Genomic DNA, 18,091 nt, shown 5'->3' on the forward strand with positions numbered 1-18,091 from the left:
TAAATGCCAAGAAGACTTGCTTCCAGTTTTATGCACCATATCTTGACCTGTTCAATTCAACAGAGTATATCCAACCTTAGAACAAAAACGTGAAAACCGTGGGAGGTGAAATGAATCTAGAGCCTAATACAATTCTACATCTCCCGTTGGAAGAACTTGTGCTAACATGAAAATAAATCCCAGATAAGTGAAGGGAAAGAAATTCCAAATATAAAGTTCTTCAAAACTTCACCAATTGCTCCTCGAACACATTCTCTCTTACCTTGTCATTCGCATTCAAAATTATCAGATACAGAAACTCAATGCTTTTGACAGTGCATCCGAAGGGAAGGATTGATTGCATCATCAAAGAGTGCGAGACAATCGAAAATCACCAAGAAACCTTTTCACCCTTCAATCAGTTCAACCTAGAATTGGATTACTGGATTACTCGAGGAGAATGGAAAGAGTTTGAAGAGTAATGCATGCGGGCTTACAAGAATCCGGGAGCACTAACCGTATCTTTGACAAAAATGAAGACCCAGAATTTCACAAAGATACAGTGCAAAATAATGGAAAAGGGTTGCAAAGACATTCATTATTCTTAACTATGACATCTGTAACGATTTCACTATATCATCTCTTTATACAATAACTATACAAAACCTTAAAATTGTAGATTGTCGCTCCCCTTTTTAGCCTTAGTTTTGTGAAGAAGTGACAGACTTCTTTATACAATCAACAATACCCTCACAATCTGCCTCAGGAAGTATGCAACCCAAGTCATCTTCAAAAGCATACTCTGGGTTTGAATGAGGTGACTGAAGCGTCCCATGCGTCTGACATGCCTTCATCGTCTTACAGTGTTCAGCTTCATCATCTCTTATGTTAAGGAAAACATCGTACAAGTTCTCTGAGAAAGAGTAATAATACAGGAAAAAACCAAGTTTAGCTGATACATCATAATTGATCCTCAATGCTCTTTAGAAAGATTTAAAGCAAAAAATAGTTAAGACAACCAAAACACAAGCAAGCTCCTGTAGCCTCTGACTATTACTAGTTATAACAGACACACCATCATAGACAGTATTGCTAACCCCATGAACACTATTCATGTGAAAAACAAGCTACGGCCTACAGTGCACCAGACAAGCTCTTCAACATTCTTATAACTACATATAATGTGACACTTTGTATCGACTTATTATGAGCAAATATGTTCCTCATAGGAGCTACATAGGCAAAATTTCAGGCTCAGACATGCAGCCAGCTATCACTTACCTATTTTTGGCCTTCGAGACTCAGGTGGTCTGGAAGTTTGAAATTCATCTGAACAAATTGATGAAAGATGTTAATAGTTATCATGACAAATTACGAAACAAAGAAAATTGGCCATACAGGAAAAAAACAACAAATGTGAAACGAACTTACCAAAGAGGTACAAGTCATCCCCAGTGTAGTATTTAATGGCGACCTCAGGTGCAGGCAACTTTTTCAATTCCTCTGCAATGGAACTGCCGGTCAAAATACTGTAGGCAAAACCAGATCTATTGTGCATATATTGGCTAAAATTTACTCTTAAGGATGGCTTTTCATGCAAAAACATGATTGGTGTCACCCACAAGACCGACATAAAATGATCTAAAGATTGCAGGAAACCTCCAAGCTGATGTCAGGCAAGAATGAGATAATGCAGTTCCCTGTCATGCCATCGGAGCGAATTTTCAGCAATTTAAATTTTATCATGCAACACTCTTATTGCTAACCCATCACATGCAGTCTCAAACAACCACATAAAAACGTCCCTCTTCCTTTCTTCCTTTTTTGAATTCCAATGAGGAACCCTCAGTCACATGACTTCTATAAGATAGGTAAATCCACCCTGTGTGCATCCATGTATAACTGCATCAGAATTGAATAAAAGAACAAATTGCAAGAGCTTCTGATCTCACCTCCCTGGGCCTTGAGAAATTTGTCATAAGTTGAAAACGCATGGCTCTCTACGCATTCTGAAAAGTGATCTGGAGAATAGAAATTCCAAATACATAATTATTATAACCTGTTGAAAAATGATAACGTGCAACATAAACAACCCCCAACTCCCCCCTCCTCCCAATTAAAATCTGCCAGTTCCAGGAGAAGACTTTGTCTGGACAAAAGATATGCTTAGAGAAGCAGTTACTTGCGAGCTCCATGAATATGATGACAAAGCTTAACCTAAATAAGTAATGATCCAGCGGCCAACAGCTTTGAGCAATCATTAATCTGCAGAAACTAAGGCATGACAGTTCTATAGAAGACATTTGCAAACTTACATGCCATTCTTGGGCTTAAAGCATACATGAAGACTGTCATCAAGTAGTAAAAGATGGCAATGTGTTGGGCAAGAAAGCGGTCGAACCACCAAGCATTCCCCCCTAATTCCTGTAATAAAATCCTCTACCTTATCAACAAACTGAACCAACTTACAAAAAAAAATATAGTTCACTTAGCAGAACTCTTGTCAGAAAGTGGATATCTAAATATATACATTCAAAAAGCATATAAAAAGACATTACTTCCATGATAAGCAAATGGTGCATCTCATTCCAGCTTTCAGCAAAATGGACTTTCAAATAGTCAGCCCTCCTCCACCAACCAAAACTCTCATACATATGTAGAATTGACATAAAGGCTGCAAAAAGAATAAAAAAATGACATTAATCATTATTCCCATGGAACATACACAAGAAAACTTTGCACTTCTTAACATTGTCATTTGAAATTGCCATATGAGTTTATTTCCTTTAACATGAAAAGCATGATTACTCCAGTCCCTATTCTGATAACTTTGTGCTTGCCTCAACCACTATGCAACATGGCACCAGAGATAATATTGTTTCCATAAATACATTCAACCAACTCCAATCTTTTTACCCATTAACATCTTAGAAAATTTCACAAAACATTTATCATTTAGTTTTTGACTTTTCAGAAATATACTTCATCACCGGGTAGAGCAGCTTGGTAGCTCGCAAGGCTCATAACCTTGAGGTCACAGCTTCAAATCCCATCTCCGCAACATTTTTGTGATAAAAAAAATGGGTTTGGCTCTGTTAACGATCAACTAGTAATTACTTTTTTGGGGATAGAGGGACTTGAACCCTCATGAGCATACAGCATATGATGGAATGAAAAGCCATGATCTTCTTTTTATAAGCTTGACGACTCACCAAAATAAGGAACTCTTGCAATGGTTTCCAGTACAAAGAACCTTGCATAGTGCCGTTCACTGTACAGAGCATCCAGAATCTTAATCACCGAGTCCTGGAAAAGGTTATGAGCTACAAATATTAGTATAACATCCGTGAAATGAAAAATCACAATGCCTTCAATCCCTAAAGTACTAATTAAGGCATGATGCCAGTTGATATAACTACAAGACCGAAAATTCCATTTATATCTTCTCCTTCTAACAATGGAAACCTTTTTGTTTACCACCAAAGCTAACTATTTCTGATCGATAGTGCATCATATCAATTTGCTCCCTCGTCTACAGAGGAGGATGGGGCCCTTACTGTGAGAAAGATGTTGACAGATTGCTCGACCTTAATAGTCCATCTTTCTAGGTCACTGGTGGAAGAACCCTCAGATGCTCCATCACTGCTTCTACTCCTCTCCTTATCAAAGATGCTCTTTGATTCAAATGACTCCTCAACAACTACTTTTTCCTCATTGTCTTGCAAAAGCGCCGATCTTACAGTACAGCATTTTCTAGGGAATCATGAGAAAAATATATAAGAAATCTCTCAGATGAAGAAAAAGAATCAATCATCTATCTAAAACTAACCCTAATAACTGTAAATACAGGTGATAGTGTAGGCGCATTTGGCATGCCATGATGATTGATTTTTTGCCACAAGCTCCACCAGGCGTTCAGTGGAGCAACCTCGTCGTGTACCAACAAAATGCTAGGCCACTTTATACATAATCGGTTTGGCGTCCACAATAACGATCATGATGATATATGTCTGTATGCTTTAGCATTTGGCAATGCAACATTGTCATGTGCTAATGCATGCTTTTCCTTGCCATGATGAACATTTCTTTTTCGGTATGCTTGGCCTAGCATCCACCGTGCAAATTGACAAACGTGGTTATTTCCTCTGTCACTGGACACCATACATGTAGAAAACAATGCCTAGTATCATTACTCTGTGGTATTCGATGCCTCAGTACAGAGGAGCTACTTAGAGAATATTTAGCACTTCTTCGGCTTAAATTAGATCCTCAGCACTGTTAACATAGTCTACTGGATCGTCCAATCCACATGCTTCCAAAAAATTGGAAATCAAAAGCTAAGAGAAAAGACCACTCAATTATCTTGCATGGTCAGATTCACCAGTATAAAGTTTTTGCAACACACTGCTATTGTGATAACAAATTCAATTGTATAAGCCGCACAGAATTACACGGCCACAAATTGGCAAAACCCTTCGCTAATTCGGATGAGAGATCATATGGGCAATTTCACACACGAAGGTGTCAAAATGCTTGATTACCCCCACAAGCGTTCAAGCTGTCAAGAAACCATCTTCAATGCCTAAAGATCAGAACCCAAACAAGAAAAAAGCAGGAATTCCCTCATAGCCATTCCACATTCCAGGCGCATAGTCAAAACCAACAGCCAAAGAAGGACATTCAGACTCAGATCAATCTTTGAGGTGATTTCAAAGAAGCCCCACCACAAACATAAAAACGCAAAAAAGAAAAGAAAGAAAACGACGAAAACCCACATGAATCGCTCCCATCCTCTTCTCATCACGAACGAGGAACATACAGAAGGAGCAAAAACAATCGCAGCAGGAGGACAACACAAAGGCCGCACGAAGCTGATCCTCCTCCCCGAAGGGCGATCAACGGAGATGAGAGCGGATTACCTCGGAACCAGCGCGCGCCGGGAGAGGATTGAAATTCGAAGGAGCCCGCGCGCCGAGCGGCGGGGGATTCCGGCGGGCCCGCGTCCTCAGCGACGACGCCGGCGCGGCGAACACCGACGAGGAGAGAGCCGATGCCATGAGTCCCTCTCTCAGCTCTGCGAGTCGGCGATTGGTCCGAACGAAGCACGAACGAAAAAGCGGAACGGGACTTGTCGTCGTTGTTTAGGCTCATATTCCCTACGTGTCGTGGCCTGCCCACCGTTTGATATTTCGAGAAGAAGGCGGCGATTTTGGATGCTTGTTTTGTACTTTTCTTCTTTCGCGTACCATGAAAGAAGGCTACACGAAGTTGTTAATAACCCGTGGTCCAGGCTTGACCACCGAGCCGGGCACGCACCGGCCCGGTGGCGATGGGCCAGGCGGAAATGTGGGTGCGCTCGGCACGACCCATTGGGTGTCGGGCCCATGCCTAGGTCTCCAGCTCGATTAGGCGAGAGCCCTCATGTGGGACGAGGAAGAAATTCTTGAGAAAATACTAAGCTTATTATAACTATGTCAATTGAATTACAAACCTTTAATTTGATTAATTCAGTCATAAATTTATAGATAATTTACCAAGGTAGTCCAACTGACCAACGCCGGAAATTGTTGATATAACATTGACGTAAAAAATTAAGATGTAATTTTATTGCAAAAAGGGCAAAAATGGCTATTTGCAAACATGATTTGTTATTGCAAGGGTTAGACTCCAGCCGAACAAACCCAAGGAGTGAAATTCACATCTGGTTGTGAAGCCAAAGTTAGAGCTAACCAGTAGTATTAATTAATCCGTGCTATATTGATTCTCCAGTGTTGCATTTTTTTCTAAGACAACTCACTTGTACATCTCAACAATTTCCCCTCACATTTGACTTGACGTTAATGTTGCATCTACTCCATTTAATTCAAGTATTATTTTACATCAACACATCTCAACTTTATTCCTTTTGAGGATTGCAGGAACGACAACAGCACTTTTATCCCTAGTCTCTTTGTCAAGACCAAACCCTAAAGACTATGATTGATTGCATTACTACATGACAATGCTCACCTTCACTCAAGTCTCCTTCACCAAACCGAATCACAAAAGTTGCCCAAAAACCACTTTGATCATGAGATACATTCCTTAACATCTTCACCAAAACGTCAATATGTATTAGAAGTGAACCATCAATTGACAATCGACTTTGATACCATTTGTTGAGAACACATGATAAAAGTTTGATACATTCATATAGGAAATTGCCAAGAGATAATCCAAATATAAATCTTTCAATATATCAAATTAGATTCACTTTCAACCACTAAGATTTGTCCAAGTGACCAAGGAAGATAAAAGGTTCGAATCACCACCTTTGAGAACGATTTAATTTCATATGTGAATTTTAACTCTTATGCCTTATAATGAGTCGTAGCAAAAGTTTGAAAGTGAAAGTGAAAGTAGAAATACATAGGACCGATCAAAAAATTAGACTCCCTTTCAATTAATGAGTTATAAGTTAATTATAATTGAGATATATTAATTACCGTAAAACAAAACACATTAATTATCCAAAATAAAAAATTTCCTAATATAATTCATACGTGTGTTTCAATGTCTAGTCGATACGAGGTGGGTTCCAACTCAGAGTCCAGAAGCTTACCTGCAGCTATAGAACGACGAGATTGAGAAAAGACCTAAGCTCTACAACATGAACACGCTTCATCAAATCGAACAAGACAAAAGCTCTTAATAGAAAACTCGTCGTCCACTGCCACCTGCGGCGGAATCTGTGGACACAAAACCTTGATCGTCGGGCCTTCTATTTTACTTCACCATCGTTTGGACAAGTGTCACGCCTCGAGTTGACCGCCAGGGAAGCAGTTTAGTGGGCGAATTAGCCCGACTATTTTCAACTTTTTCGTCATAATTTGTCAGACATCAAATTACACTTGTCCTAATAATTTTTCATTACGGCGAAAACGCACACATGCTCGGACCGGCGTGAATCAAGGACCTACCATGTTCCTCCTTCATGCCTACTCCATCGCCATCGAGTGGTCACCATTTGTGGCAGTCATTTCGCAACTTTTCGCGTTGAGATTTCCCTTACCTCGAACTGATCAAAGTTATAACTTTTGATAGCTCATGTGGACCATTGAGGTGGATTTCTTTAAAGAGTTTCTCTGCAAAATATCAAAATTAAGGCATCATTTCAAATGTTATACGATCTATATTCCAATCACATCTTCAAGATTGATGTGACTTGCATCGATGCAACAAGAAAATATTGTTATCATATGATAAGGCATATAGAATTTATATTAGAGATACAAATTCCATTTAGGTTCCATACAAGTTCTAGGGCTATCCATCAAAACAAGTTCCCTAATTATTTAATCTATAATTTATCATGTTACATGTTTAAGAGTTGGTTTCATGGTTTACCAAGTTCTATATGTAGTGTTAATTAAATGATTGCAATAAATTATCATACTTATTTATGAATCATTGATCATAAGTCATATTTACATATACCAAAAATTATGAAATATTAACAAAGTAATTATCAGTTATAAATATCCTCGCAAATGAAAACTCAAAATAGTTTCAAATTACACACATCATTAAATGCCGTAAAATGTTATAAGATTGTACGAAAACATAGAAAAAAAGCACAAAAATCTTATTTCGCTAGAACTTGAAATCTATATATCAAAACGAGTTTCCCAATTTTTGAAACTGGAATCTACCTTATATATCTAAAAGAAAATCTAGAATCAAGAACCAGTGCAATTCTCAAATTTTCAATTCTACGCTGGAGCCGTGCCTTGTCGTGAGGGGGACGTTAAAAAACTCCTTTCAGACGCTGGAAGACATCTCATTCAAATGACGAGCAATAAAGTCTGCAATGGCAACAGCTATCTTCGATGTTGCCTCAGCTCCCCTTCCGACAGCGACTCCAGCAACTCACCCACCGTCCGTTTAACCCCGTAGCTTTCGAATATGAAAGCAAAAACCCAATAAACAAATGCAGACTTCACGGAAGAGAAAGAGAGAGAGATCGCTTTATGTATGAGCAAACGACAAGTGGCAATCACAGGCTTGGATCGCCTCTTCAGCTCTAGCTTTTACCTGCTTCACATGGATCACCACCCCCGCCACCCTCCTCCTCTGATCCGGCTCTAAATGATTTCAGTCCATCGTCGTCTCAGCATCACGGACATCCTCGGATCGACCATAGGCCAAGAACCCTCCATTCCACCACTCTCATGAAGTCTTCCCCACCATGGAAGATGAAGCAAGAGCGTTCGTGCTGCGGAGGAAGCCCATCTCCAGCTACCTGTCGTCGCCGGTGCTGCCGTCCGAGCCCGTCGAGCTGAACAGCTTCACGTCCTGCTTCAAGTGGGTGTGCGTCGACCAGTCCAGCCTGTGGCTGACCGGGCTGTCCTGGTCCGTCTTCTTCCTCTTCGCCGTCGCCGTCCCGTTGGCCTCGCATTTCTTGCTCCAGTGCTCGAGCTGCGACGCCAACCTCCAGCGGCCTTACCACATACCGGTGCAGATATCGCTCTCCGTGTTCGCCGCGATATCTTTCGTCTGCCTGTCGCGGTGGTCCCGTAAGTACGGGATCAGGAAGTTCTTGTTTCTAGATAAGTTGTGCGACTCGAGCGATAATGTTCGTCGCGGATACTCGCAGCAGCTTCAGGTACGTTCGGTTTCGACTTTGATTGCCGTTCTGTTCTTGATGATCCAGCAGTTTTAATTGATTGGCAATTCATCATCAAAGTCAGAGAATTTTTAAGTGTTCTGTTGCATGCATTCATATTGCTGATCTAGGAATTGCAGTAAGCTAATGTAAACTCTGAATTAATGACTGAACAAGCTTCAATGATGCTAATAAGAGGCGCAATTTGGATATAGTTGAGCATTCTTGATGTTTGCAGAGATCAGTCAAGCTGTGGACTTGGTTCGTTCTCCCGTGTTTTGCTGTCGAGACGGCATACAAGCTCTGGTGGTTCATCGACGGATCCACCAACATTCCTTACTATGGGAATCTCTACGTGAGCGACACGATCCTCTGTGCGTTGGAGCTGCTTTCGTGGCTCTACCGGACCTCGATGTTCATCCTCGTGTGCGTCCTCTACCGGCCTGATTTGCTACCTGCACATCCTCAGACTGGAGGACTTTGCGCATGTCTTCGAGAAGGAAACTGAGGTGGTGTCGATCTTGAAGGAGCATCTCCGGTTCAGGAGGACTCTCAGGATCATAAGCCACCGCTTCCGATCATTCCTTCTCTTGTGTCTCATATTGGTCACGGCGAGCCAGTTCACTTTCGTGCTCTTGCTCACCCGTTCCGGCGCTAATGCCAATATCTTCAAAGCCGGGGAGCTTTCAGTAATCTCTCTTTCTCACCAAAACGCCGATTTTGTCTTTGATTTGGGACTAAGTACCAGTCTGTTGACAGCACAACATTGTTATTTTCTGTGTCACAGCTATGTTCCGTCAGCCTGCTCACGGGCCTCTTCATATGCCTGCGAAGCGCGACGAAGGTCTCGCACAAAGCCCAGTCCATCACCGGACTTGCAGCGAAGTGGCACATCTGTGCTACGATTAACTCATTTGACGATAACGATGGTGAGACGCCCAGAATTGAGGTCGCTTCCACCCATGTTTTCCCCGCAGATGCAGAGTGGGAGTCCGAAGAAGAAGAAGAAGGAGACGGTGACGATGATCTCAACAATGCCAAAATAATGCCAATTTACGCACACACCATCTCGTTCCACAAGAGGCAAGCTTTAGGTGAGAAGGAAAACTATGGAAGAGATTTTTTTTTCTTTACTCCTAGTCTAATTCATAAGAATAGCCATAATGAAGTTGAGTGACATTATTTGCAGTGACATACCTAGAGCACAACAAAGCAGGAATTACAGTTTATGGCTTTATGCTGGACAGGACTTATCTTCACACCATATTCGGGATTGAATTCGCTCTTTTCCTATGGCTGCTGAACAAGACGATCGGAATTTCGTAATCTCGCCGGAAAACAAAGGAGTCGGAGAATGTTACAGTCGCACTCAATCCACGTTCTGTATTTCGGTCAGGTCTGGGATGTGTAGTGTACACTGTACAGGGTCATGAGAGTTCTTATGAATGCACTGTTTCTGTAGAAGGTAAAGTCAATTCTCTTTCGCACCACAACACTCGTTGGGTAATGCAATTTGAAGAAAAAGGCATAATGCCATTCTGCGTAAAGTTACTTCTCTTTCCATATATAACTTATTTTGATATGTATAGCGCATTATTAGACTCACTAGCCGACTCCGGTTGTTCTCGGGTTCAAGAGTTGGCTCAGGAAGAGATTTCATCAATCTGTATGAAGAAAGTCCACCTGTATGTAGATTGATGATCTGTCTGCGTTGACTTCCATTGTGATCAGATTCATGGGTAGGGCCAACATAAGTAGGACCACTCTCCAAGGTCACAAGACTCATGGTGGATTAACACTTTCCTTGAACTTCATGTGAACTTCCTCTTTAGCACAGGACCTGTGTGTATAGCTAAAGAAAATGAGTCACAGGGTAGCTCTGAGACTTCAATTTGAAGTGAAAGTTACTGATAATCTGCAGTCATGAGAACCGAATGACAGTGATCAAAGCACTGAACATCCCACATGTCATCCGATGAACAAATTGAAACAGACATGACTATGTTCCGGCTTTAGCATCATTCACGGGTGTATTTTGGGTCACAGAACTTGCTTTGCTCTTGAAATACCTGTGGTATTTGGCGCTGCCAAATGGAATAACAGAAAAGGAATACAAGTATCTTCTAACCATGCTCATTGGATCTAAATAATTATGTGTTGGTTGTACCTGAAGAATCAGATTCATGAAAAGCATCATTCTAGCTGCTTGAATCGTCATGGAGCTTAGATAACATCAGTTGCTTAAAGAACATTCACGAAAAGTCTCTCGGACATGACAAAAACAAAGGCAAAGCAGACAAAGAGGGGACACATTGCTAATGCCACATTATTTACTAATGGAGTCACCTGGGAAGGCCTCCATAAACAAATGGACCAAATGCTTTGCATCACATCGGGACTGCACAAATTGATTCGAAGATTGTTAGACCAACCAGTACCATTCGCCACACCATGGAAGATAAAAGAACTGTAGAAAAGAGAATATGGAGCAAACAAAAATCAGCATTCAGACTACAAATAGTAGTTACTGTCCAATAAGTCATGAAGCATTTTTCTTTACTATTTCCTCTTCTTCGATTAAGACTCCAGCTATCTATTGAGAATTCGACAGAAACAGACAGACAAAACCTTCATTTGCTGTCTTTAATAGTATTTTTTTTTTTTTTTTTTTTGCCCATTTTGGCTTGTTACTGTCTTTACTGGTTATACAAGAACAAGAAGGCATGTAAATGGAAATGCACTATGGTTAACCTGATGTCACAAGGAATATGCAATTTGGGGACAAGGACATCATCAGTGGGGCTTCTGGAAAGGTTTGGCTCCTAGAAACATTGGAAACATCAAAGAATTCATTGTCTGATATAGACAAAGTTGAATCTAGTCCAGAACATCTAAATTCCATTCTCATAAAGAGTGTACCTTCCCTGAGGAAGTCAGGAACCACAGACGACTTCCACCATGTCTGTAAGTACTCTCAAGTCAATCGGCATCTTTTTTTTCCAGTGTTCTGAGATCAGATATTAGACTGTTTCTTTGTTCTTTCATTCAAAAACTGTCCTAGCAATGCAAAGTGTACGGTCCTCTTACCATTATCGTTCTGCATCTGTCTGTTATTTCCCTGAATTAGATCTGCCATGTTGATTCTGATTTCTTCTGCCTGTATTGCTCACTGAGTAGCCAGATGATCATAACATTGTGGTCATTTAGAGCCAGTTCAAGGACATGAACATTAACACAATTGAACTTGCATATGCCTATTTGGATCCCATCTGAAAAGTTTTTCAATCCCAATTTACAACAAATTGAAAGCCGTCGGAACCCCAGTATATGGAGCATGTCCTTGAATTCCCTAACTGAACCAAGAACATAACACGACATTTAACAGTCGTAACTTCTATTATGAAGTGCAGTAATTTATCATGGGAAACCTCATACAAACGTCAACAGAACATTCCAAATCCAACTTATGTGTTTGAGGTCATTTTCAAGGTCGAAACTTTTACATATGACATCAGCAGAATGGTTTATTTGTGATAGGTGGGTAGGATTTGCGTGCATTTTTTACCTGGCAGTGACAAGGAAACACCAGGTTTTTGCACCTAGACAACACCAGTAAGCTTAAAACTAACTTATGTATGAACTTGTGCTCATGAATCTTGCACTAGCTTGTTCACATTTTGATTGACTCCTAGCTCGACCACACAGTGACTTCTGCTCGAAAAGAATATTCAATTATAATTTGTAGAGTGCGTTCTTCTATTAGACTAATGTTATTGTGCACATTCCTTGTATTGAATAACCATCTCCATAAATTCAGCCTCAGCATCGCTCCCACGTCCCCAAATTCGGCAGCTGGGACAGGGGCAAGGACGAAGTTCGATACACGGCCTACTTTGATAATGCACGCCAAGAGAAAGCCGGAGTCAGGATAAATCCTAATGACCCTGAGGAGAATCCAGAGGCCTTCATGCCTGGACCCATCTGTGACATGGAAAAGATTTTCAATTCAGTCCAAGCCATTTCATCCACGAAAAGACAAGGCAGCCAGGTAAGCGCGCCAGTGCTCATAGAAGAAGCCTTTCCGATCAACCAAAAGCAGGTTACACTACTGGCTCGTCTTCATCAATGCAAAGAGGTAGGAGGTACCGAAGAGAAAGGGATGCAACCAATCCATGTGATCATCCTGTAAGTTACTTCATGATTCAGAAGCTATCTCTACAGCAAATAACAAAGTATTCTTTTGGCATATTGATAAGCGTCTGCCTTAGAAAGAAATCAGAACGTGGAGGGAATTGAATCTGTAGGGAATGCAAGGTTCTAAGTTTATGATCTCTAACACGGTTTAATAGTTAACACTGTGAAAGGTCTTGATGATGAAATCTACATTCTTCCAGTGAAATCATCAAGAATATGAAAGAGGAAAGTTCAAAGGGCTGATTAACTTCAATCTACGCAAGGAAATTCCTAATAAGCCAATTCTTTTAAACTGTAAATTGCGTTGCCTTGCTGGAGTTCTTCTATTGATCACTCTCCAACTTGATTGTACATTGCCTTCTATTTTTAAGAACGGTCCAGACCATCATTTCTATAGGCGAAAGGGGCAAAAAAATGGAGATTTGTTAATGTCTCGGTGCAAACAGGAAGAAGCTCCATCACTTATAAGTGCGTTGATTGACATCTCCTCCTAAATTCAGTGCATCATCAGAAGAAAACTGATACTGGTTTTCAGAACAGCATTATTTCCTTAACATCCAGGACCCAGATATGAATTGAGGGATCAATTATATGTTGCACAGATAACATCACGTTCTCGTGAAGTGATGTCCTGGTTTTGTCCTTGCATGATTTGCGGTTTCACCATATCTAGAAAAGATCACTTAAAATAGATGCATATGTTAGATTTGTTTCTTGCATATGCATATGCTTTGTTTCTCAATTTGTGCTCTCAAGTTTCCTGCAATCAACCTTAGAATTGAATTGGCCACAGAAACACTTGCGTGCTCCAAAACATGGAAACTTGGCCAATGTTAGAATTCCACGGGCAGCATGTTCTGGGAGCGCACGCCGAGACAAAACCAGCAAAAAGATGATTCCAAACGACCCTGAGGAGAATCCAGGTGCCTTTTCACCTAGGACAGGAGGGACTTGTAGTTTCTTCTGTTTGAATTCAGCCAAATCAAGTTCGTCCCAGAAACAACATGGGGCTCGCAGTGCCGGTTCTCACAGGAGGAGCTTTTCCAATGAACTAAAGAGAAAGAGCTTCAGCGCAAAAAAAGGCTTCTCGCCATCAGTGCAAAGAAGCTCAGGACCCTCAGGACAGAGGAACAGAGGTCGACCAGCAGATAATTCTGTAAGTACTGCCCCGTTTGTGTTGCATCAGCCCCACTTTTTGGAGAAAACATTTCCAAGATTGATTATAACATGACATAGATCTCTCACTTCAATTCTTCTCCTTTCTGCATTTGCCTTCCATGAAACTATATTGTTCAGTGACCAAATGATGCTTATTAAGTGTTATCTTTCTTTCAAGTGGCAGCATCTCGGCGCAACGCATGTACCAGTGTTCGGTGACTGGGACGAGACTGATCCAAATTCAGGAGAAGGCTACACCGAGAGGTTCAACAGCATAAAGGAAGAAAAAGAGAATGCCTCGTCCAACTTCCAAACTGTGCTCTCGATTCCGACCAATTACTCAGATAGCCCCACGAAGGAGGGAGTCCCCTCTTACCTATTCAAGGTAGCATATCTTGAATTAGTATTATAAGCTTTATGCAACCAATTCGAAACTTGTTTCAGAAGACTAAGTTTATCATACTATCTTGGAACTTGATCAAATACACCCTCGAGATATCAATATCTGCCCTATTCTAGTTCATGACATTGGTCCGCTCAATCTTCTGCAGACATACTGCCGTGTGTTTTCAAGCAGGAAACAGTTATTCACGAGATTCCGCCGACTTATCCAGGCTGACAAGCTGCGATCTTAGTGCTGGCACGAAAGGAAACCATAGAGGACCGATGAATATAATTGCACTGGTCAGAACCTTAGGTGCATTCTTCCTTTTCATGTCCTTCGGCAGGAAAACAATAGAATCATGTCATATCAGTCTAAAGAATGTGAGGATGAATTTCCCAGTTGTACTTTTACTCAACCGGCTCGTTCGTGCTTGATACTTATTGACCTTGATAAGACTTATGATGCATGAAGCGCGAACCGTGACCATTGATAGTCAGCGAAAAACGGTCGAATACAAACCATAAGGAATAGTCTGAGTTCACAGGCCGATGATTTTTGCACCTTGACAGCACGAGGCTTCTTGTTCAATTCAAATCCGGCAGAACTCGGGCCCGTATCGAAAGAAAGTGATTTTTCTTGAAAATCGCATGCTTTGATGAGTAGCTTGGTTGTAATCGGACTAGAGCGGCGGTCCTAATCCGGAGACGAGAGCCAACTTACTGTGATTATGTCAGGGCACGGCAAAGAGAGAAGTAACATAGAAAGGAAATAGAAAAGTGATAGTTCATTTTGTTTCCTCGCACCAACCTCCGCGAAATGCCTGTGGCGGCAAAAAACCGCCGGCCACCTGAAAGTAGAGAGCTCGCCCTCCACTCCAAAGTACGCGATGAGCCTGGCGGCAAGGCCTGCCACCGTTATTTGGACACCCTTTTCTGGTAAGGAAGAATATCGCCCCAAGACGGGTGGCTGCCGCCGGAGGAGGAGGAGGATGACGGTTGCCACTGCGTTCCGGGATCAGATCAGAGGGCCTTGTGTTGCAAATAGACGTGATGTCGCCCTGACCACAGCTGGCCGCCACAGGCATTGGCTTGGCAGTCGGCCTCGCATCGTGTGGGAAAAACCGAACGGACTGTCAAAATAAAACAGGAGGTGAAGTACAAATTACCAAACCTCTTAAAGGCAATTACTTCATTCCCAACGGTATTATGCAGATTTACAAACAATACAATACCTTGAACCCACTATACAAACAAACTTCAATCGGACCTTTTCTTGAACCAACATACTTAGAGAAAAAACTTAAAAAGAGGAGATGCCTTCTTATTCCTTTTCTTCTTCTCTTCTTCTTCAGAATGGAGAATTAGTTCATTTCCATTTATAAAGTTTTATTGAATATGAACCGAAGAGATACATAAATTGAAGAGGCATATGAACTACAAAAATACATTAGCTGAAGTGATTTATGAACTTAAGAGATACACGGACCGAAGAGATATATCTCATTTTGCTCACTTTCGTTAATTCATTAGACTATAATAACTACACCTTAAACTCTTGCAGGGTTGCGGCTTTCTAGAGTTGCCACCCTACAGTGAACTCTCGTGGATTTCACACCTACCCAGGCGGTCGTCACTGCCGGCCGCATCTGAACGGCCTCTCTGGGCCGTCGGGAGATTCCTTGCGTTGGCGGTGACGACCAAGATGAAGTCATTTAACAAATTTATTAGAAATCAATGCTGAACCGTTGGCTCCTAGTTTGACATTGGAAGTCTAATCTTGGAGAAATCGACTGTAACTAGGCTAGGGCTAGGGCAAATGCCTTCAATGTTCCTGTCGTACTAGGATCGGAATCATCAAACTCATAAAGGCCGGCGCATCTCATTTGTCGCATCACAAATTTTCCCTCTTGTTGGGACTATCCGTCAAACCCAATACGAACTGAAATTTTATAAACATAGATGGCATGATGTTACATCTAAATAAGTATAAAATATGAAACAAAATTTATGCCGTCGAAATATCAATTAGATTCATGAACAATCCTACAATGAGAGGTACCTCATGAGTATTATAACCTTCGTATGATGTCTATTTCAAAATTTTAATTTTTCATTTGATTGACATAATCATTCCACTTGGCTGTCATACTTTTCAATCGGCCAATTGAGTGCTGTAACTCACAAGTGTCATATCCAATTTTCCAGCTTGTTAACAATTTTTAAGAGCTATAGCACTAAAGTGATAGATTGAAAAAATGCAACACATAAAGTGAGTGAAGTACGAAATTATGCCACGGGAAAATTATAACATTTCCGGTGCCACCAAAGCGATCGATTGAAAACTATGACACATTAATGAGCACCATATGAAAGTGATGTCGCTCAAGTGTGTCATTGGAAAAACTTGGATAAACAACATGAGAAAGTTACAACAATTTTGATGTCCTTTTCTTGATATTTGATTCTTTTATTTAGAAAATAATATAAATAATGAACTTTAATTCAATATTTAAAAGAAAACTGTTAGAATGAAGTCATTAAAAAAGTTTTAGAAGTCAATGCTCATGCAGGGGCTCCTAATTTGACGTTGGAAGTCTAATCTTGGAGAAATCGAGGGTCGGCTATGGCATGTGCCTTCAATATTTGTGTTGTACAAGAATCGAAATTATCGACTCATAAAGGCCGGCACATACATTTGTCGCATCACAAATCTTTTCCTCTTGTCGGGACTACACGTCGAACCAAAGAGGAATCGAAATAGTACGATGTTACGTTTAAAAAAGTGTAGAATATGAAAGAAAATTTAAGGACTTCTTCGACGTGCGGACCCCTCAAGTGCCTTAACTTTGCCCAAGGGACACTTAAGTGCCATAACTTACGAAAGGTACACTTAAGTGCCAAAATCGGAGTAAAAGAGATCACTTGAGTGCCAATCCGGCCAAAATCCGGCCAAAACGCCAACGTGGCGTTTTTCCGGCGAAGCGCGGCCAAAACGGCGCCGTTTTGCACGTTGACGTGGCCAAAATGGCGTCATTTCGACTGATGTGGAACAAAATAAATAAATAAATAATTTAATTTAATTTAAAATTAAATTTAGTTAAAATATTTTAAAAATAATATTTAAAATTTAAAAAACTTTAAAAAAATTAAAAAAATTAAAAAAAAAAGGAAGGGGGAGGCGGCCGAGGGATCGCCCCGGCCCCCGCCGCCCGCCGCCGGAAGAGCGGCGACGGCGGGGAGGGTCGGCCGGGTCGCGGGCCCCGGCCAAGGGCCGGCGACTGGGCCGACCGGCGGCGAGGGCTCGCGAGCCTCGTCGCCGGGATCGGGGCGAGGGCCGCGAGCCCTCACGCGGATGGCGAGGGCTCGCGCCCTCGCCGCCGGGATCTCGGGCGAGGCTCGCGGCCCTCGCCGGCCGGATCCGGGCGAGGGCTCGTGGCCCTCACCGGCGACGGGGCGCGGGCTCGCGAGCCCTCACCGCTAGATCTAGGCGAGGGCCGCGAGCCCTCGCCGCCGGAGATCGGGCGAGGGCTCGCGAGCCCTCGGGATCTCGGGGCGAGGGTCGCGAGCCTCGCCGCTGGATCGGGGCGAGGGCCGCGAGCCTCGCCGCTAGATCTGGGGGCGCGCGGCCCTCTGCCCATCCGGCGAGGGCCGCGACTGCCGGATCGGGGGCGAGGGCCGTGACCCTCGCCCCGAGATCGGGCGAGGGCTCGCGAGCCCTCGCTGCGTGATCGG

At 42.1% G+C, this 18,091-nt stretch overlaps 4 protein-coding genes across 5 annotated transcripts; 3 read left to right on the top strand and 1 right to left on the bottom strand.

Annotated features, from left to right (window-relative positions):
• Positions 1-481: 481 nt before the first annotated feature.
• Positions 482-5,142, bottom strand: LOC104445658 (ubiquinol oxidase 4, chloroplastic/chromoplastic). Its single transcript, XM_010059567.3, has 9 exons — positions 4,899-5,142; positions 3,537-3,732; positions 3,192-3,285; positions 2,538-2,653; positions 2,295-2,403; positions 1,932-2,000; positions 1,411-1,482; positions 1,261-1,308; positions 482-892 (listed from the first exon to the last, which is right to left on the bottom strand). Exons 4-9 carry the CDS (start codon positions 2,646-2,648, stop codon positions 681-683), a joined length of 621 nt encoding a protein of 206 aa, XP_010057869.2. The 5' UTR covers positions 2,649-2,653; positions 3,192-3,285; positions 3,537-3,732; positions 4,899-5,142; the 3' UTR covers positions 482-680.
• Positions 5,143-7,755: 2,613 nt separating this feature from the next.
• LOC104445657 lies at positions 7,756-10,201 on the top strand. Its single transcript, XM_010059566.3, is given in 5 exon segments — positions 7,756-8,623; positions 8,862-9,068; positions 9,070-9,312; positions 9,411-9,717; positions 9,813-10,201. Coding segments are annotated over 5 exon segments (1,311 nt in total). The 5' UTR covers positions 7,756-8,206; the 3' UTR covers positions 9,950-10,201.
• Positions 10,202-10,549: 348 nt separating this feature from the next.
• LOC104445656 lies at positions 10,550-12,905 on the top strand. Its single transcript, XM_010059563.3, has 2 exons — positions 10,550-11,587; positions 12,441-12,905. The coding sequence occupies exons 1-2, from the start codon at positions 11,582-11,584 to the stop codon at positions 12,810-12,812; spliced, it is 378 nt and encodes a 125-aa protein (XP_010057865.2). The 5' UTR covers positions 10,550-11,581; the 3' UTR covers positions 12,813-12,905.
• Positions 12,906-13,039: 134 nt separating this feature from the next.
• On the top strand, positions 13,040-14,477 carry LOC120293088 (RPM1-interacting protein 4-like). 2 transcript variants are annotated; one of them, XM_039311825.1, is made up of 2 exons: positions 13,040-13,973; positions 14,154-14,477. In XM_039311825.1, the coding sequence occupies exons 1-2, from the start codon at positions 13,710-13,712 to the stop codon at positions 14,385-14,387; spliced, it is 498 nt and encodes a 165-aa protein (XP_039167759.1). In that variant the 5' UTR covers positions 13,040-13,709; the 3' UTR covers positions 14,388-14,477. The 2 variants fall into 2 exon arrangements, with proteins under 2 accessions (XP_039167759.1, XP_039167760.1); XM_039311826.1 differs by having other exon boundaries at positions 13,047-13,973; positions 14,160-14,477.
• Positions 14,478-18,091: the final 3,614 nt, after the last annotated feature.

This window comes from Eucalyptus grandis, chromosome 5, assembly GCF_016545825.1.
Source record: "Eucalyptus grandis isolate ANBG69807.140 chromosome 5, ASM1654582v1, whole genome shotgun sequence".
Classification (NCBI taxonomy): Eukaryota; Viridiplantae; Streptophyta; class Magnoliopsida; order Myrtales; family Myrtaceae; genus Eucalyptus; species Eucalyptus grandis.

Coding starts and splice junctions, on each gene's coding strand:
- LOC120293088 (XM_039311825.1), top strand. CDS start 13,710: ATGATTCCAAACGACCCTGAGGAGAATCCAGGTGCCTTTTCACCTAGG. Junction 13,974..14,153: donor GTCGACCAGCAGATAATTCT/GTAAGTACTGCC, acceptor CTTTCTTTCAAG/TGGCAGCATCTCGGCGCAAC.
- LOC104445658 (XM_010059567.3), bottom strand. CDS start 2,648: ATGTCAATTCTACATATGTATGAGAGTTTTGGTTGGTGGAGGAGGGCT. Junction 2,404..2,537: donor ACCATTTGCTTATCATGGAA/GTAATGTCTTTT, acceptor ATTTTATTACAG/GAATTAGGGGGGAATGCTTG. Junction 2,001..2,294: donor TTTAAGCCCAAGAATGGCAT/GTAAGTTTGCAA, acceptor TCTATTCTCCAG/ATCACTTTTCAGAATGCGTA.